The sequence below is a fragment of the Furipterus horrens genome, unplaced genomic scaffold (genome assembly GCF_987537825.1).
Source record: "Furipterus horrens unplaced genomic scaffold, mFurHor1.1.pri manual_scaffold_11, whole genome shotgun sequence".
NCBI classification, from domain to species: domain Eukaryota; kingdom Metazoa; phylum Chordata; class Mammalia; order Chiroptera; family Furipteridae; genus Furipterus; species Furipterus horrens.
In genome coordinates this window covers 70,503,143-70,523,335 of record NW_028327181.1, presented here as the reverse complement: position 1 = coordinate 70,523,335, position 20,193 = coordinate 70,503,143, and the positions used below count along the sequence as shown (strand labels likewise).

The 20,193-nt window shown below is 50.6% G+C and overlaps 1 protein-coding gene across 3 annotated transcripts; it reads right to left on the bottom strand.

Annotated features, from left to right (window-relative positions):
- Positions 1-967: 967 nt before the first annotated feature.
- TRIM25 (tripartite motif containing 25) lies at positions 968-19,471 on the bottom strand. 3 transcript variants are annotated; one of them, XM_090291432.1, is made up of 12 exons: positions 18,774-19,471; positions 14,408-14,503; positions 13,371-13,604; positions 11,029-11,200; positions 9,427-9,492; positions 7,748-7,774; positions 7,321-7,404; positions 7,143-7,241; positions 5,952-6,476; positions 3,622-3,712; positions 3,459-3,529; positions 968-1,108 (listed from the first exon to the last, which is right to left on the bottom strand). In XM_090291432.1, the coding sequence occupies exons 1-11, from the start codon at positions 19,365-19,367 to the stop codon at positions 3,475-3,477; spliced, it is 2,043 nt and encodes a 680-aa protein (XP_090147558.1). In that variant the 5' UTR covers positions 19,368-19,471; the 3' UTR covers positions 968-1,108; positions 3,459-3,474. The 3 variants fall into 3 exon arrangements, with proteins under 3 accessions (XP_090147558.1, XP_090147559.1, XP_090147560.1); XM_090291433.1 differs by lacking the exon at positions 3,622-3,712; XM_090291434.1 differs by lacking the exons at positions 968-1,108; positions 3,459-3,529; positions 3,622-3,712 and having other exon boundaries at positions 5,638-6,476.
- Positions 19,472-20,193: the final 722 nt, after the last annotated feature.

Genomic DNA, 20,193 nt, shown 5'->3' with positions numbered 1-20,193 from the left:
GCCTGAACTCCTGAGAGGAAACCACTGTTGAGGAAGAAAATCATGTCACAAAAGATAGGCTGGGGAAACCGCTGGTCATGAGGCATTTTCACCCAAGCTACCCCCTTTCAACTAGCCTTTCTTATAGATTGCAATCCCCTCCTTCCCCTCACCCATAGAACTGCCTTGTATTAGAGCCTGCTTAGAGTTTATGTATTAAGATTGTTCCATAATAAAATATAGGGTCAATAAAACTGCGAATCCATCCATTATTCCAGATGCAATGGCATTTCAAGACCTCCTGGGAACTGGCAAGAAAACAGATCTAAGAAAGACCCACAGGGGAATCCAACATTAGTGAGTGGGTCACGTTAGCACAACACAGGTGACTTTGAAATCAGCCCCTCATACACACACACACACACTTGCGGCTTTCTCGTACTTTTACTGAGGCGTCCTAAGTTACTGTCCTGAACTTTTTATTGGAACAGAAGAGCACCTCATGACAATGTAAGTGGCATCTCTGAATGGGAAGACAAGCCCTGAGTATTTCTGGGGGTCCAGTGACAGTGAGGAAGAAAAAAACCAGAAGGGGTGCGGGTGAAAGAAACAAAACCCAAGACTTGAAACCCTGGAGATGTGGCACTGGAGAGAAAAAAGTTGGGAGGCTCCTTTGGAGACCAGTGTCTTTTATTCTGACAGGTGGGTCAAGAAGGGCTTATTCAAAGTTGGCAAGTCCCCCCCACCTCTGTTCTGACACTTCCTGGTATAGTGCAACACAATTCCGGGGCCACCGTCCTGGCGTCAGAGTCAGGCTCTACAGGCTAAAGGGCACAGGCCCAACAAGACGGTCTTCACATCAGACACCAGCCACACTTGGGTGGCCTCCAGACCTCCCACACTCCTGACCAGCTGGGGTCAAACCCAGAGGGTTCCCACGGTTTCTCGGTCTGGGCTGCTAGAACAAAAGCACCAGAGACTGGGTGGCTCCAACAACACACGTTTATTTCTCACAGTTCAGAAGGCTGGAAGTGCAAGATCCAGGTGCTGGCAGATTCAGTAACTGGAGAGGAGCTGTCTTCTTGCTGTGCCCTCACATGGTAGAAGGGACAAGGGAGCTCTGGGGGGTCTTTTTTTTTTTTTTAGATGTTATTTATTTTTAGAGAGAAGGGAAGGAAGGGAGAAAGAGGGAGAGAAACATCAATGTGAGAGAGATACATCAACCGGTTACCTCTTGCACACCCCCAGCTGGGGACCTGGCCCACAACCAGGCACATACCATGACTGGGAATCGAACTGGCGACCTTTGGGTTCACAGATCAGTGCTTAATCCACTGAGCCACACCAGCCAGGGCATGAGTGTGTGTTGGGGGGTATTTCATAAGGGCACTAATCCCCTCATGACCTAATCCCCTCCAATACAATCACATTGGGGGTTAGGTCTCAACATACAAACACGTGTCTATAGCACATGACCTCCTTCAGGTTCAATAATTCACTAGAACTCCTAGAGCTCAGAAACGGGCTACACTTATGACAGTTTTCTTGTAAAGGATACAAATCAAGACCAGCCAAATGAAGAAACATATAGTAAGGTCTCGGAGGGGCCCAAATGCAGAGCTTCCATGCCCCCCCCCCCCCCCCCCCCCACGGAATCAGGGTGCAGCGACCTTCTGGAACCACCCTGTGTCTCACAGAGCTCCAGTATCCAGACGTTTTGTTTGTTTCATTACAAAGGCCTAACTGACTGAATCGATCTCTCCAGCCAACTCACATCCTGGTCAGTCTGACTCAAAGTCCCCACCTCTAATCTCACAGTTGGTCTCTCTGATGATCAGCCCCCATCCTGGGTCATCTCAACTCCTAGCATGAACTCAGGTGTGATCCAAGGAGCTCATGAATAACAAAGACACTCCTCTTGCAGGGCAAATGCCAAGGGGTTTAGAATCTCCCCTCTGGAAACCAGAGGGCAGTCAAATCCTTTATTACAACAGCCCCCTTTATCCGTGGTTTGTTTCCCTTTCCATAGTTCCAGTTACCCGTGGTTAATGATCATCTGAAAATACTAAATAAAAAATTCCAGAAGTAACCAATTTATAAGTTTTAAATGGTGCACAGTTCTGAGTAGCGTGATGAAATCTCACACTTTCCCACTCCATCCCGCCTGGGGAGCTAAGTGATCCCTTTGTCCAGCGTATCCACGGCTGTGTAGCTACCCGCCCTTGAGTCACCTAGTAGCCTTCACAGTTATCAGATGAGTTAGCAGACACTTTCAGAGAGCACATTCACATAACTTCTATTACAGTATATTATTACAACTGTTCTATTTTATCTTTAGTTATTATTGTTAATTTCTTACTCTGCCTAATTTTATATATTAAACTTTATCATAAGTATGTATGTATGTATAGGAAGAAACATAGTATCTAAGGTTTGGTACTATTCTTGGTCTCAAGCATCCACTGGGGGTGTTGAAACATATTCCCCACAGACAAGGGGGATGACCTGATACAACCAGCTTAAACCCACACCGCCCATGACTCCTACTCAATGCAAACAATGAGGAAATCCAGCAAACAGGGCCCATCTCTGGTCTGGGCTGTGTTTTGTTTCACTGTAAAGCTTTTCACTATGGGGAACTTTTCAAACTATGCAACAGTAGAAAGAATACATCAATGGACTCTCATATCCCATCACTGTTTCACTGATTACCTGCTGTTGCTCACCCTTTCATTCATACCCCCACCCCTTCTCCCGGCACCCATCCTTGGATTATCTTGAAGCAAAGCCCAGAAGGACATCTATCAGGAATTCTCACCCATGGCCAGCTTCAAATGGGCTGTAGGTCTACTGAAATCTCAACCCCTGGGAGCAGCAGGGTGGGGCCTGGGCGATGGGGGGCCTCTGGGTATCTCATCTGCTCATCCCAGTGTGACAGGTAAGTAACATTGTCTATGTGACCTGAGGTGCAAGAAAGAATACCAAACACTGTTCTACTGCATTCCAAGCCTCTAAGGCAAGTCAGCCAGCTTTGGTCCTTGCATGTCTCTCAGGTTTCAAAAGATCCATATCTACAGCCCTGATTACCTCCTAAAGAATCAACCCTAAAATAAATAAGCTCAAGGAATAACAGCTCAAATACTTCTAATTAATTAAAATCAATGGAGGGCAGAATAAGGTAAGAGAAAGCGTTATCCGTTATAGATCACAGGCCCATTTCAGTCATTCCAACAAGAGAAACCAGCCAGCCAGTCTTGGATAACACAAAAACATGACTCTGACCTTTGTTTTATCATGCCAGAGTGGTTTTGTTTTATCATCCCTGATACCCAGGTCTGGGGGTTGGTATTTTTGTGTTTGCGTTTCTGGGAATTTCTGATACTTCCCCAGGGCCCCAGGGGGCATGCGGGAGGCATCTCCTCCTGATGGGTTGGCAAGAGGGGTGAGCAGGGTCATCCATACATCCCCATGTGACTTACTCTGCAAAGCGAGCAGTCAGACGAATGCATAGGTCCCTCCAACCCTAGGGGTCCAGGTTCGGGCAGCAACCCTACAAGGCAAGAGAATGTAAGGTTCGAGACAGCAGGGCTGCGCGGCCCTCAGCTTACATCTCCGAAGTGCCTTGCACAGAGCCCGGGTTACCTGCTTGCCTCTCTTACAAGCGGAGGGCCTCGTGCTTCCCCATCCTGAGCTGTGGACTGCGAGGGAAGGGCCCTCTCTGTCGCCTTCACTTCTGTAGAAGAGAGCCATATAGGACCCTGGGTTCATCTCTGGCGTTCTCCTCTAAGCCCAGCTGTTGCCAAGTAGGACTTGGCTTCAGACAAGGCTATTGTTTCAGGAGATCTATGAAGGCGCTTGTGGCCATCTCCAAAAGCAGAGAAGATTCACCAAAGAACTTTTCCTCCCAACAAAGAAGACGTTTAAAAATCGCACTTCGACTAGTGCAGGGAGGTCTTCCCTACGAAGATGACCTCTCTCCCAAGGAAGTGGAAGTCCTTGTCGGGAAAGGACACAGATCAGCACTTCTGTCAGGAATACAGAGTGCTCTGGGCCACTCGAGTGTCCTGGAATTCCAGCACTAAGCCACAGATGTTTTAAATAAGGTCTGGGGTCCCCACTTCCCCCATGGTGACCACTTTTTCATACCCCAAGGAACCTGGCCTGAGCTTCTCCCTTGGGCAAACCTAGAGCAGGACCCATTTCACCCCAAGAGGTGAAATGTCTTCCACTTAAATCCTGACATCAGGACCTGGAGTGCTTGGGAAACCCCAGCCACCCATTCACTCCCGCCCCTTCATGGACCAGTTATTGTCACTGCACAGAAGCACTGCATGAAAAAGAGCCCCTTATGCTAGAGCCTCATAGCTTCTTCCTGACCCCTCACCTGGTCAATCCCCACATCTAGAATTGGCTCAGATGAAGAAGGCAGCAAAAGGGACTGGGGCCAGTGACAGGCTCGGGACTCGTGCCAGAGCCCGCGGTGGATCTGCAGCCTGTGGCCGGGATGAATAGGAATGCTACCGTCTGCCATGGGATCTGCTAGAAGTTCCCTTTGGCTGTAGGTAGTCACCCCAGCTGGTGACCTAGTATGGTCCCTGAGGCAGCCACACACATCCTGTTGCATGATACCAGGCTTCAGATATGGTGCTGCTCAGCTAACCGCTCAGCTGCACTGGCCACAGTGGCAGCCACTCCAGCCAGTCCAGTATCCCACAGTCCTGGGGAGAGGCAGCTATCACTGCAGAGAGTTACCAATAAGGAGGTAAGATTCTCTAACAGGAGCAAAACCACCGCACTCTGGCAACCAGGTGAGGATTCCTTGCCCAGTGGAGTTTCTTGCCCCAAAGCCTAGACTACGGGCAGAAGCCGCCAGCAAGGTTCCATGGCTGCAGCCAAAGCGTCTCTCCTGAGATGCCTTTCATAATACTTGGGAGTGAGGGAGGTTTCGGTTAACATGGGACCTCAGTCACCTTAACCCTGAATCAGAAATTCAACATAGGTTGATTCAGACCATGGTTTGAAGCCTGAGACAGAAAAGGGTCCTGTTGGATTAAACATTTTAAAATTCTCGCTGAGGTGATGAGGACAGAAGGGAGGTGGGGTTATTTTTCAGTGGAGAAAGAGGACCAACTTCTTTGAGAAACTGGTCTGGGTGGAGACCTGCCTTGGGCAGTTTCCCTCAAGCACAGAAAATAACCAGGAATCTTGAGCACTCACCCCAAATCCTCACATGTGGGTACTGGCATGGAGGGAGGGTGAATAATATTGAAATTCAACAGCTTGCAATTTTTTTTTTTTTAATCTATAGCAGCAGCCCTCGGCTGGGTAGCTCATTTGGTTAGAGCATTGTCCCAATACATCAAGATTGAGGGTTCGACCCCCAGTCAGGGCACATATAGGAATCAACCAATGAATATATGAATAAATGGAACAAATCTATAGTAGCAATTTTCAACCAGTGTGCTGCAGGATTTGGGCAATTATTTTCTGAGTGCCACGAGACAGAAAGGGATGAAAATTGCTGGTCTATAGAATTGAACAGCCCTATAGAGAATAATCAAAACACCAAGATCAGAAGAGAATATAGGGTCATACACCAAACGGCCCGAGAAAGAACTTGCAGCGACTAGAGATTTTCTCCAAGAGGAAATGACTAATGACTTGACCCGCAAAGCCTGATCCAGCCTAGGGATTTACCAGGACAAGGGAGGAGGCCTATCCTGCCTTGATGGGCAACAGGAGATAGAAACGCTTCCTTGCCCACGGTACAATCACCCCCCACCCCTTTCCCTGGCAAAACGCCTCCCTTATCACATCTCCCCAGCCTCTCACCTTCCATCAACTCCCCTGCTATCCTGCCCACCCCTGCAGCCTCTCCGGGAAGAACTTGGAGAGTCCCCTCCCGCATTTCCCCCGGAGTCCTGGGGACGCCACAGGCGGCGGGCCAGAGCGCCCGGGGCCTGCCTACTTGCCGGAGCAGATGGACAGAGTGGCGCCTGAGGAGAACACCCAGAAGGCTGGGTACAGAGCTTCAGTGAAGTCCTCCTTGAACTTATACATCACGTGGACCTTGTCAGCAGCGACAGCAAAGAAAATGACGAAGCCGTGGTCACAGTTGAGAAGCACACCGACGCGGGTGGCCTTGGTGGTGGGCAGGGTTTTCTCCACGTTGTTGTGCCAGGCGGAGATCTTGGTGTTGAACCACTCTATGCACCAGGAGGCGCTGTTGCGGCCCAGCCGGCTCTCGGGGCCCTGCCGCGCCATGCTGCCGTAGCAGATGCCCATGCCGCAGAAGTTGTTCTTCTGCAGCTCCACCTCCCAGTAGTGGATCCCTTTCTTGTAGCAGTGCAGGCCCAGCACCTGAGAGCAGTATGTGAACCTCTGGGGATGTGGCCGGTAGTTCTGGTGGGTGTCAGCCACCGAGGCTACCGTGTAGTTCTCCGACAGAGACACCTTGCTGTAGGCAGTGTTGAAGTCCAGGATGACTTTAACGAAATCTAAAAAAGCATTAGGCCGAGAAATCAATTCCAAGGAGACCAAGGTGCTCTTACTTTTAAACCTTTCCTCACTGGTGAACTATTCATTTGTTTTATCCATCCCCCCAAATCCATCCACTTACCTGGGCATCCATACATGCATCCACCCACCCATCTATCCATCCATCCATCAGCCCATCCTTCTTCCATGCATCCATCCATGCATCTATCCATCCATTCATGCATTCATCCATTTAGCACCCATCCATACATGCATCCATCCATATAGATACCCATCCATACATGTATCCATCTACCCATCCGTCCATCCATCCATCCACCCATCCATAACTAAGGCCTAACTGAGAACACAAAATTCCAGAGTGCAACACAGGTAAGATCCAGAGCCCTGGCCGAGGGACTGGCCCTGGGGAAGCGAACAGGAAAGGAAGGAGAGAGAGGGTATAGATTCAAATGAGATGACAATGACAGGATGAGGGAGTTCCGTTCTGGAGCGTCTCTTCTCTGTGACACAGAAGAGATGGGGTGGACGGGAGAAGATGGAAGTTACAGCACACGGGGAGGTTTTGGAACAGCAGGGAGTCAGCAGGAAAACCAGACTGGGAGAGCTGGCAGTGGGACCCATTGTGTTTCGGGAACAGCTGCAGGCTTGCAGGTGCTACTCACACTCTAGGAGCTCAGGTCTGGACTTGGCTAAGAAGTTCTCCAGCACCTTAGCCTTGAGAGACACCGAGTTTGGCTTCAAGGTGGTAGGTTTGGCTGCAGCTGGGTGAGGAAACAGAGAGCCATTTTCAGAACAAACTCTGAGTGGACGCCCCACTGCCCCTTGCCCACAATAACTCACCCTCCAAGCCAGCTTGTTTGAGATCCCCTAACTGTTCTGGGGCTCCGAAGGTGGGAAGCTTGCTGGGTGTGACAGTCATAGGGGCTAGAATGAGGAAGGAGAACATGTGTTGGGCACATGACACAGAGCGACCTAATGATCCCTACTTACTCCCTTCCAAACTGACTTTCAGAAGTCACTTCTACAGACACACCTGCACAGCCAGGGCACCACAGGTGAGTCCAGACAGGGCTACACTCATCGTATTCATTTCATCCATTTACACTTGTCCTTCCCTCCACCCTCAGGCTTGCCTGCTATGACAGAACATAACCCTAGAACTGAGGCCCCGTCACAGAACCCTGGCGAGACAGGTCAGCTTTCACCGCCAGCAGTTAGTTCTGTGCTCAGTCTCCAGAAACAAACAGAGCAGAAATGCACAACTTACTAAGTTTCTTGGGTTTCTTTTCTTCTTCTGAAAAAAAAAAAAAAAAAAATCCAGAATTAAGATATTGTAAATCATAACACAATGACACTTTCAAAAGACCATGATAACACTCATTTGCATGACTTGACCCATACCAATAAAGCCAAGATGCTTTAACTTGAAAAAGGGGTCAGCAGGCAAATAACGCTATGGTGACAAAAACCCTCATCAGTGATTGGTGGGGTAGGGGAGAGACTGACTAATAAGGAGCATGATGGAATTCTCTGGGGCAATGGAAAGTCTTTATCTTGATGGGGGTAATGGTAACATACATGTATGGATTTGTCAAAATTTATCTAACCGGCCCTGGCTGGTGTGGCTCAGTGGATTGAGTGCCAGCCTGCAAACTAAAAGGTCGCTGGTTCAATTCCCTGCCTAGGCACATGCCTGGGTTGCAGGCCAGGCCCCAGCTGAAGGCACACAAGAGGCAACTGATTGGTGTTTCTCTCCCACATCAATGTTTCTCTCCCTCTCTTTCTTCCTCCCTTCCCCCCTCCCTAATAAATAAATAAAATCTTTTAAAAGATTTTTATCTAACTAGCCCTGACCAGTGTGGCTCAGTTGGTTGGGTGTCATTCTGCAAAGCGAAAGGTCACCAGTTTGATTCTTGGTCAAGGCACTTGCCTGGGTTGTGGGTTCGGTCCCTGGTGAGGACACAGGTTGACAGTCCTTTTTCACCTGCTTTCACTTCCCTTTTCACACCAAGGGCCCTTCTACATGTTCTGGCTTAGTGGAGGGCTCCCTCCTCCACCTGCACCAGACATCCCAACCCCCTACCCCATGCAGGAATTGATACCAAACATTTGCCTGCCAAAGATACTCTAAGCACTAAATATGAACAACCAACCAATAAACCGGAAGTTCTCTCATCCCCTAACCACCCAATGGTGCGGGCATCACTCCACCAATCACACTGACTTTTCAGGGAGACAATAACGCCAACAGTCCAGTGGCCCGATGTGACGCTCACTCACCATACCACCTGTGAGAGGGCACTGTCACTACTGTCCAAACTGACAGAGGAGGGAACCACGAACCCTTGTCCCCTCAGCTCCCACCTCCACAGCACATGCCTTCTCAGTGAAGGTGATCCTGCCCTTGATTCTTGGTGTTTGCGGGGGGTGGGGGGTGGGGGGACAAAAAAAAATCTTCCTTTTTTTATGTATAAATGTGCAGTATATAAATATACACACCATCTATGTGTGGTATTAAAACTTCATCGGTGGAAGCATTAGGAGAAACATTTCCTAAACAGCTGGGGTCACGGGAAAGGAGGGCAGTGATGTAAGTAAGGTTGGGAAGCGCTGTGACAGCAGAGACGCATGACAGCTGACTGGGCAAGGTTTAGCCTCTGCTCCTCCAGGACCTCTGACCGTGTCCTCCGGGGGCTCCACCCAATGCACAGGAGCTCCTTCCAAGGGCCAGACCTTGAGTGTCAGTACGTATTTCCCAAGATAAGCCAGCTTCGGTAACCCTGCTGTTCCAGGCAGCTCCAATATCTAACCCTGCTGTTCTAGGCAGCTTGAATATCTGGGCCCTGCAGTGACTTGGGAGGAGCTGTACCCATCTGGAAGAAGCAGTGGCACCTGCAAGTGTCACAGCCAGCCATGCTGCTGCCATGGAAACATAGGGTTACTTACTCAGGACCTTCTTTCCAGGGCGTGAGGGTTTTGGCATGGATGCTGCGTTATGTTCTGCAGGATCTCCTGTGTCAAAGAAGAAGGAGTCTGTTTATGTGGCTCCTCCAAGCCACCCCAGGGTCCAGCTTTGCCACAGGCAGGTGGGGAGCAGGTTTACAAAGACAGTCATGTCCACATCCCATCCACTCTCAGCATCCCATCATTTATAAGAGCTAGAAATCAGATCATAGGAGGTCCAATATGGGGTGTTCCCTCTTTTCTTGGCTTCAGATATAGCTAGAGTCAAGCCTTTCTTCCACCCGCACCCAGTTCCGTGACCTCTAAACCCTCTCTGAGCTGCGGTTTCTTCCAGTGCCCAGTGGAGATGAGGCCCTTGCTCGGAGCAATGAGACAGATGCCTGGGAGGTCTTCCCCTCCAGGTTTTCTCTCACCCCTTGCTCCCCCAAGTCAGGGGTCACTGAGGTAGCAGCGTAGAAGATTCAACAGCCTTCCCCTCCTCCACAAGGCCCAGCCACACCTGTTTCAGAGGCCCTCCTGCAGAGACTCCTGGCTTGCCACACTGAAACTCTAGCCCACCCCCTGGGTTACACGGCAGTCAGTCTGAGCCAGCCAGGCTCTGGGCTAGAAACCGGGGAGAGCGGTGGATGAAAACCAGACCAAGGCCTGCCCTTTCAGAGATCATAATCTGGTAAGAAGACAGTGGGAATGTCCAGGCAGAATAAAATGATAGATGTACAAAGGGTCCCAAAGGATGGTAAGGATCCCATGGCCTAGTCTCAGGAGTAGGAACGGTGACAGGGAGGTCTGCTGAGAAATGTAATGTTTTGACTGATCTTCGAAGGGTGAGAGGAGTTAACTGGTGAAGATGGTGGATTCTGAGCCTTCCTGGAGGTAGGAAGAGCAGGTGCAAAGGCCCAGTGGCAGGAAACTTAGCATATCTGAAGAAGTGAACAGAGAGATGTGCCAACGGATGGGGCACTTCAGGGCTGGAGAGACAGGGTCTGACAAGGCCATGGTCAAGAGTCTAGTCTGTGATCTAAAAGCAATGGAAATCCCCTGAAGGAGGTGAGGGAGACAAGGCTTCGGGATATCAGATTTGTACCCCAGAAAGCTCTTGCTGGCTATAGCAGGAACAGATGCAAATGGTCTATTTAGGAAGTGGCCACGCTGATGGCAACAGAGAGCAGGTGGGTGGTGGCTGGTAGTAGGGCAAGTAGACTGAGTCAGGAGACATTTGGATATGGTGGAAAGAAAAAGAGGGTGTCAAGGAGGAATTCCAGGTTTCTCTGGCCCCAAAACTAGCCATTCCTCCACCAAATACACTCATAACCCAGAATCCATTCAAAACCCATATGAGTCAGCCTCAAGGCCACATGAAGCCCCCTAAGTTGTTTCAGGAAAAATGGCTACCATCTCAAGACAGGAAGCAGAGAAGAGACTCCTCAGTACCTCCTAATGGAGGGCACATATGTCAGGACCCCTGCAACTAACCTCTAGTGCGTGGGATCCAGGCCCTCTCTTGCACTCTAAAATGCTAAGGGGGCCCATCCAGGTTCAGGGGTCCCAGTGGGGGACCAGAGGGGGTGGGTTGCTAACGGTTACCTGAGTCACTGGGCTCCTCAGGCTTCTTTTCCTGGAGCTGCCTGAGGCACTGCTTTAGCTCGTTTTTGAGGTCTGCTGTGCTCTGGCAGACGCCCTTGATCAGCTCGTGATTCAGCTCTACCTTGGGGACGTAGACTGGCTTCATTGAGATTGCCTGCAGTTTGGCCGCTTTCTGGAACAAGGCAGGGGATTAGTGCATGTAATGTAGCCCCAGGACGCCAGCACCTGGGTTCAGGCTCCATGAACCCCAGAAGGAGCTTCCCTGTGCCTGCAGGTGGGAAGTCCAATCGGCCTTCTCAAATTACAGGCCAGAGGCCTCTGGGGGTTAAAGTGCCCCTTCAAGGCAGGGATCTGGAACTGGAAGGACCCTCAGAGGTCACTCCCCTGGCAGATGGGGAAACTGAAGTCTAGAAATGACAAGTGACCTGCCAGGAACTCTGCCAATCGGTGGCAGGGACAAAATTAGGACTCCCACGGATAATGCTCTTTCTGCTCCTCCAACTGTGGCTGAAGAAGTACAGGAGACTCAAAACCAGCTCCATCCCTCAAGGACCAACTCTGAACACGTGTTCGGGATACGGACAGGGAAATCTCAAAGGTGCAGGACTCAGCTAGGGCACATCCGATGAAAAGCAAGGGTCTTAAGGGATGTCCCAAACTTTGAGGCACAAATCAGATCACACAGACGTGGACTCAGAATCCTTTTCAGAGAGCTCAAGGCAGCTACTCCAACAAAGAGGAATGAGTATGTGAGAAGAAACTTAATGCCATCCAGCCTAGAATGGATCAGTCGCTCCTGTACCCTCCCCAGGACCTGAACAAAGAATAAGGGCCTTTGAGGGGTCGCAGCACATCTCCCCATCAGTAGGCTCACTGGAACATGCCAAAGTGGTTGGTCACAGGGGATGGGCCACACTGACAGCCTGAAGAGACATGAAAACAAATACACCTAACACAACGTCACCGAGTGCTTTGGCAGAAGCAGAATAACATGCTCTGGATTGTCTATCCATAATGGCAAAATAATGGGATCCAGGGAGGATGGAGGAATCTGGAGATACCCTGGAAAAAGAACAGGATTCAGTAGGCGGAGAAGGTCCGCCATGGCATTCCCATCCAATTTCCGGTGTGTCTGGGACATCGTGAGTGCTCTGCTGTGGTCAGAGCACAGAGCATGGGCTGGGGGTGGGTGGCAAGACATGAGGCTGCTGGCAAAGGCAGGGCCTGGTCATCAAGGGCCTGTGGGCCACGCTAAGGGCATGAAGTCAGAAATGGCGAGGGATCTGTGCTTTAGAAAGACACTTCCAGGGGCCATGTAGAGGAGGGATGGGGAGACAGCAGAGGTGCATGCAGTGGGCAACATTCTAAGACGGCTCCTAAGAGTCCCCCCTCCCCGGGATACACATCCTACATAATCCCCTCCCTTGAGAATAAGCAGGACTGTGAATGGGACAGGATGTCACTCCAGTGATTAGGTACATACTATGGCAAAATTGAAGAAATTTTTCAGATGTAATTAAGACCCCACGTGTGTTGATTTTGAGTTCATCAAAGAGATGAGTCTCCTGTGTGGGCCAGAGTGAATCAGGAAAAAGAGCTGAAAGGAGGCACTGGGCCTTCCTGGAGAAAACCTCCTGCTGGCTTAAAGTAGTACGCTGCTAAGTTGGGAGAGGGCCACATGGTAAGCCCTGAGGAATGGAGCATGGGCAGCCAGCAAGAGAGCGGGGACTTCAGTACTGCACCCCAGGGAGCTGGGTTTGACCAACCACCCAGTGAGCTTACAAGACAACCCTGAGCTCCAAAACGCATGCAGCACCCCAACACTCAAGAGTGCAGCCTGAGAGAGACCCTAAGGAGGCAGCCCCTGAGCCATGCCCAGACTCCCGTGCCACAGAAAGTGTGAGACAGGAAATGTATATTCTAAGCCACTACATTTGGGGTAAGTTGTCACACAGCATAAAGAACTAACAGCATGTATCTTGGGGATGCGTTCAGTGGCCTCTCACAGACCCCATTCCTTAAGGCCCTGTTCCCTTATAATCAGCACCATCACGCTAAGCAGGAAGAGGGTTTCAACATGTCCTCATCGAGACCTACCTCCAGCCCTGACAGGTGTGGCTCATTTGGTTGGGTGTCGTCCCACTAAGCAAAAGGTTGCTAGTTTGATTCCCAGTCAGGGCACATGCTTGGGTTGTGGGTCCAGCCCCTGGTCGGGACACGTATGAGAGGCAACTGATTGATGCTTCTCTCTTACATCAATGTTTCTCTCCCTGTCTTTCCCCCCTCTCTTCCCCTCTCTATAAAAATAAATAAATAAAATCTTTAAAAAAAACAAAACCCACCTCTAGAAACTCAAACTCATCTGCCTTATTCAGGACCAGTTCAATCTCCTCCTTCAAAGTCTGGATCTCACTCTTCTTCTTGAGGAGGATCTGGTAGATAGTGTCGAACTTGCTGCTGACCCTTTTCTCCTCTTCCTTTATCTTCCGTGTGGAGCTGGCCTCGGAGGCATCAATGAGAGCCTTCATTTCCAAGTATTCTTGTCTGAGCTGTTCCATCTTCCTTTGTGCCGCCTCCTAGGAAGCCGAGACAAGAGGGCATCCATCAGGCTGGCCAAAAGCTAAGCCCGTGGGACCAAGCATCAGTGAACTGTGGAGCACAAAGGGGCATGACCACTTTGGAGACCAATTTGGCAATATCTAGTGAACTGTAAGGTGCTCATACCCTGTGACCCAACAACTCAACTCAAGGAACATACTCTAGAAAAATTCTCAGACACCTGCCCCAGAGATGCACACAAGAATGCTCACATGCAGCACTGTCTGAATTAGCAAAACCCTGGAAACAGGAGACTGAATACACAGACTACATATTCATGGGATGGAATATTAAACAGTGATGAAAATTAATAAACTGGGGCGATGCACAAATACATTCCATGACAGAAAAGCAACATGTAGAAGAAGACACACAGTATTGATGCTCTTATATAAAGCTTAGAAACAAACAGAATGGTAGTATTTATTTCTAACGGGATGCACACATACACAATAGAAGTACAATGGAATCCATGGAAATAAATGAATAAATTCGGGGAAGTGGTTACTTTTGGAAGAAAAAGAGGGAGACATAAAAAGGGAGGGGAGCAAAGTGGGGGCTCCATCTGCATTGGGGATATTTTCTTTCTTAAGTGAGAAGCAGTTCATGGGTAATTTTTGTTTTAAAGGAAGGGTATGAAGCTGCTCTATAAAACTTCTAGAGAATATCATCCTCGGGAACTGCACTGTCCAATACATAGCCACGTGCTGTATGTGGCTACAGAGCACTTGAGATGTGGCTGGTCCCAATTAAGATGGGCTGTAAGTACCCCGCCACTCACCCGCACATCCTGCTGCCTGGCTCTCACATCCTCCAACGCTCTAGATGCACCGTTGATCTGACTGTATGTGACTGTCAGCTTATGCTTCAGCTTGGCCTGCAGAGAGAACAAACCAGGTGAGAGAGACCTCGGCCCAGCTCCCCCCCGACCCGCGCCCAATGCCAGAGACCGCCCTGAATCTATCTCACAGGTGTTCCTGCCACCTCAAATTTTGCCTGCTTGTAGCTTTTTTTTTTTAATGATTTTATTTTTAGAGAAAGGGGAACGGAGGGAGAGAGACAGAGAAACATCAGTGTGAGAAAGTTTACCTCTCGCATGCCCCCAACTGGGAATCTGGCCTGCAACCCAGCATGTGCCCTAACTGGGAATCAAACCAGCGGTCCTTTGATTTGCAGGCTGGCACTCAGTCCACTGAACCACACCAGCCAGGACGCCTGCATATAACTTTTTAAAGCACTCTCATATTCACCATCTCCCTTCATCCTTTTAAGGAGACAGTACCGTAAAGAAGTTACGAGTAAAGGATTTGAAACCAGACAAACCAGGGTTCCAGTCCCAATTTCCAGCTGTCCAATGATTTCTCACCTCCATCTCCTTGGACACCAAAGACACCACTGTTCCCACCTCACACAGCTAGTAGGAGGACTCACTGAAACAAAAGAAGTCCTCTGCACTGTGCTGAGTTTTTTGCACTAGCACCCATTTTACAGGGTGTAACTGAGGCAAGGAAGGCTGCAAGGTGGCCAAGCCCACACAGAGACAGAATGAGCTGGTACAGCTGCTTCAGTCATGGCAGATGAGGTCACTGCAAACAACCAGGAAAGCAGACACAATATTGCGGGGGCGAGGAGGGGACGGTGCTGAAAGACAGTGGAGAGCTAACAGAGCAGGGATAGATCACAGAGCCAAAATCCAGGAGAAGGAAACCCACAGAGATAGGCCTAGGCTCTGGGGTTGTTCTCTGGGAGCCAGCCGCCAATTCCAAAGACAGCTGGGAGAGCCTCTGTCAGCTCAGGGTGGCAGGGGGACAAAAATCAGAGTCCAAGGCTCACTTGTAAACCCCACAGGGGGGGGCCTCCAAGGGCCATACCCTAGGAATTAAGCACACTCTGGCTGGTGTGGCTCAGTGGATTGAACATCATCCTGCAAACCAAAAGGTCACCAGTTCAATTCCCAGTCGGGGCACATGCCTGGCTTGCGGTCCAGGTCCCCAGTTGGGGGCACATGAGATGCAACCCACTGATGTATCTCTCTCCCTCTCTTTCCCCCTCCCTTCCCCTCTCTAAAAATAAATAAATAATCTTTTAAAAAATAAAAAAAATAAAAAAAGAATGAACCAGCAATAGATCAGCCCACCATCACCTCAATCCCTGAAACTGAATTAAGGCAACTCAAAATTGCTAGGCCCCTCGCCACCTCCAGAAATAAGGGTAAATTACACATGAAGGAAGACTATCATCCACGGCCACTTAGTAGTTCTATAAATTTTCATAATCAATATCTGAGTCCCCTACCTCCCTGCTCAGGTGAAATGTTGGGGCACAGAAATGAGAAAGAAAGTAGCCACCACCACCATAATAATATCAGCTAGTGTTTATTATCTGCTTGCTACAAGCCAGGCATTGCTCTAGGGCTTTGCTTGTATTAACTTATTTAAAGCTAAGGACAAAACTATGAGGTCGAAGTTAGCCACCCTCTCTCTATAGGTGAGGACATTGAAACCAGGAGTAATTAAGTGATTTGACCTAAGTTATGCCACTATTAACTGATGTTACAAGATCCTGACGTTATAATTACAGACATGCGTCCAAACTAAGCACACTGGGAGTTTGTGGAAAAAACTATTTTACTTCCCCTAACTAGCTGGCTCAGAATACTCTGGCCCTCCCTTCCTCCTTCCTGCCTCTCCCACTCCACTAGAGATATTCAGGGCTGAACATGACCTTGAATCAACCCAGTGAGAGTCACATGTAAGAGCAGAAGCAGAGTCCAAGGCCGCACTAACTTGACCCTGAAAGCCCAAGTCACTGACTTCGAACTCTGTGACAATGCTCTTTGGCCTAGCCTCTAAGACAAAGTAGGCCAAAGGGAAGGCCAGGCCCAGGAAGGTCCCACCCAGCAGGCCCCAGGTGTGGACACAAGGGTTGGGGGTGGTTACCAATTGTTTTGTCTCAAGAGCCACTCTCAGGAGTAAACTCCCAAACTCTATATTTTGAAAGATTTTTATCCACTATTAATCATACACAACAATCCCCTGAAGATGGGAAGGGGCCCACACAGCTCCAGACAAAAGGGAAGTGGTCCAAGTCACAGCCCCAACAATTCCCTAATCAAGGGTAGAGAACTTTTTGAAGTTCGGAGGATCCCTTCACAGACTAGGAAGTTGAGTCCTCCACGTGGGAGGTGCCAGAGTTCTGGGTCCACCCTGCACCAGTGATGGAGACAAGCCAGCCCCCAAGGCTGGGGCACTGTCGCCAGGAGTGAGCAGCAGCAGGGCTGGAAAGGGAGACTGGCTAAAGGACTCAGCCAGGACCATGGAGAAAGCAGGGAGGTGGTGGGTGAAGGCCTGTTCCAAGAATTAAAAAGCAAAACATGTATGGCATGGCATGCAAATTAACTGGACGCAGACTCCAGCTCTGGGCCCTGGAGGCTGAGAGCTATGGCTTTGGGACAGGCTAAGAAGGGTCCTCCTGCCCCTACTTGCCTTCTGCCTCCATAGATAAGAACTTCTGGAAGGGCCTTTAGGCAGGAGCCTGGCTGCCTCAGTCTTCAGGGGCAGGCCCAGGCACACTCCCAAGGCAAAGATCTGGGTAGCCTGACACCCTCAGCCCAGCATGCTCTCCTCTCCTCTGGGTGGAGTAACAGAAATGTAAAACACTGTTTATAGGCTGCCTCATTTAATCCTCCGATAACCTTCTGAGATAAGGACTATCATTATTCTGTTTTAGGATTTCCCTGCTAGGAAGCGGAGCCACAATTCAAACGCAGGTCTCAACATCCAGCTCTGGCTGGAGCCCCAGTCAACCAGCCAGCCGGCCTATTCTGGGGCCTGCCTACCAACCACTTTGCACACAGCAAGCCCCTCCGCAGCCTCCGCAGCACCCTTGTGGGCGAGGAGGGAATGCTACTAATCCTACTTTACAGAGGAGACTCAGAGAACTGCAGTGACTTGCCCTAAACCACAGCTACAGGGCAGAGCAGGGCTCCTGGCTCCAAACGCTAGGCAGGTTCTTTCCAATGACAGGCGGAGAAGACCCAGGTGGCTGGGCCTCAGACTATTGCTCTTCAGAGGTGAATTCTCAGGCTGTGCCTGGAGGTCTGGCTTCTGAGACTCAGGCTGGGAGAAGAGGAGGGGGGAAGGGGGGGGGGCAGAAAAAAATAAGGCCTGAACCCAGGTCCTGGTACCACTAAGAAACTTCCCCCAGGCCTCAGGTCTGCTTTGACAATAGGAGGACAGTCCTATTCTGTTCTCTATGACTGTGCTGTGGGAATGAAAGGACATCAGGGCACACTTTGGAGCTTAGATTTTGATAAAACAAAAGGTAGTTTGATTACACGTTTTCCTCCCCTGCCTTAAGTCCTCAGGTGGAAGTGACAATCCTCCAAACACTAAAACCATCACAGACCTGAAAAGGGCCCTTAGGACTCGACCTGATCCCGTCCCCTCACTTTACTGATGAGGACGCAGGCCAAAGGGCCAAATCCTGTGCTCAGAGTCACACAGCCATGGTGGAGGTGCTATGGTGCAAGAGCGCTGGCTCTCCCTGCAGGTCACATCCAAGAATTCCTAGGACTCAGCCAGCCCTCCCACTCGCAGGGATCCTCCCTAGTCACTGGAACTCTCCAGCTCTCCAATGGCTCTTGCTCATATGACTTCAAACCTCCAGGTGCGTCCCATGCTCTGGACTCTGCAGACTTGGTTATGAGGCTGGTTCCTGGGGAGAAACGGCAAACTGTGGAGTCAACTCCGCGAGTCCCGGTGCCTGCCTGGCCACTTTACTGTGTTACACAGACTGAATTAACTTCTCCGGAACTCCACCTCCTCAAATGAGAAATGGAATTAATTATACCCACCTCCTAGGTGCTGCCAGGATTTAATGAGGGAACAGAGGTAACCTCCAAGGCTCATATTTGACGTTCAAAACCCTCTATTTAACACCATCAGACAAGTACTAGGCTAAAGGCAAGCAACATCACCTGTGACTTCTGCCCCTGATCTCAGGTCCAGCAAGGACCAACGCCCTACCCCAGGCGATCCAGAGTAAGCGGAGGTGCCCACCGTGGGGCACGATCCTCCAAACACTAGAGGTACACGACGCAGCGGGCCCAGGATGCCCCTCTACGCCTTCCGCAGCCACCCCCCTACCTCCAGGTCTGCGCTGGCCTGACTCAGGGGCACAGGCGAGCAGGTCTTGTGCTCCACCAGGCAGATATGGCAGATGCACTCGCTGTGCTCAGGGCAGAAGAAGTCGCGAAGTCGGTTGTGCTGGGAACACTTGCGGTTCAACAAGTTGTGAACGGGCGGCTGCAGCGGGTGGTCCCGGAAAGCGGGGCTGTCGAGATGCGGCTGCAGATGCTCCTGGCAGAAGGAGGCCATGCACACGAGGCACGTCTTGATGGCGGCCGCCTTCAGGCAGTGGTCGCAGGACACCTGGCCACGGGAGCTGGGGACCTCGGCGCGCGCGGGCAGTGTCCAGTCGTCGGGCACCGTTGCGCGGGCCAGTTCGGCCTGCAAGAACTGCTCCACCACTGCGCACAGCACCGTGTTCTTGTGGAGCTGCGGCCGCACCGGGAATGCTCTGCGGCATTGCGGACACAGGTACGGCGACCCCTGGACCTCCCACGTCTCGTCCAGGCACGATCCGCAGAAGTTGTGACCGCAAGGGGTGGTGACTGGCATCCTGAAGGGTTCCAGGCAGATGGAGCACATCAGCTCTTCGGCCAGCGACAGCTCCGCCATGGCGCTCCTCGGGAGACGGGACGCGGGGCGCTGGGACCGGTGGTGCTGCACGAGAGCTCCGCACTGCTAAGGAAACGAAACTGAACTGCGGCCGGACAGTCCCCACCGCCTTTCAGGAAGTCACGTGGGGCGCGGGGGCGGGGCCGGCGCTCGGGGTCCCGCGGTCGCCGGGGAAGTTAGGCGGGCGCGGGGCTTCAGGTGATCCTCCTGGCCACCAGGGGTTCTTACTGCCACTCGGCGGATGAAGAAGCCAACCCTTCGGGTGGAGATCCCCAGATGCTGGGAGTCGGAGCCGAGATCTTGTTGGGCTTCTGCACAAACGCTCCTGCCGCTAATTCTTTTCTTGGAGAACTCATCTGGACCAGCGCTGTCTCCAACGCTGCCGCGAGCTAGGGAGTCTTATCAGGATAGGACTTTAAAAAATAACTGTAGGAAGAGTTAAACGAGGGCCCCGTTTCTTTTCTTTTTTCTTCTTAATCCTTACTTTCTCTTCCCTAGCCCTGCACTTTGCATCTCGGCACTCGATCCCTGAAGGTTGGAGCCCCTAGTCACCCACGGATGCTTAAACTGGGCGATTTCTTTCCATGACACCGATATAACATGATTTTCTTTTTTAATTTCCAGTTCCACTGCACTGGAGTTTGATCCCAGCTTAACAAAGGTTTCTCTCTCGCACATATACTCAGACAAAAATAATGTTGGAACCTAAACATTTTTCTCAAAATTGTTTATTGAGGTTTACTGCCATTATTCTAGCTCTGTGTTCTCCCGTTGGCCAGGGAGTAGGAATAGTGGGCGTACAGGAGGCGAGAAGGGATCCGGACAG

Bases quoted from the DNA above. Each gene is read 5' to 3' on its own strand.
- TRIM25 (XM_090291432.1), bottom strand. From the start codon at position 19,367: ATGGCGGAGCTGTCGCTGGCCGAAGAGCTGATGTGCTCCATCTGCCTG. The intron at 14,504-18,773 runs GTAGGGGGGTGG...TTCTCTCTGCAG, and splicing joins AGGCCAGCGCAGACCTGGAG to GCCAAGCTGAAGCATAAGCT. The intron at 3,530-3,621 runs GTAACCCGGGCT...CTTGCCTTGTAG, and splicing joins CTTGTAAGAGAGGCAAGCAG to GGTTGCTGCCCGAACCTGGA.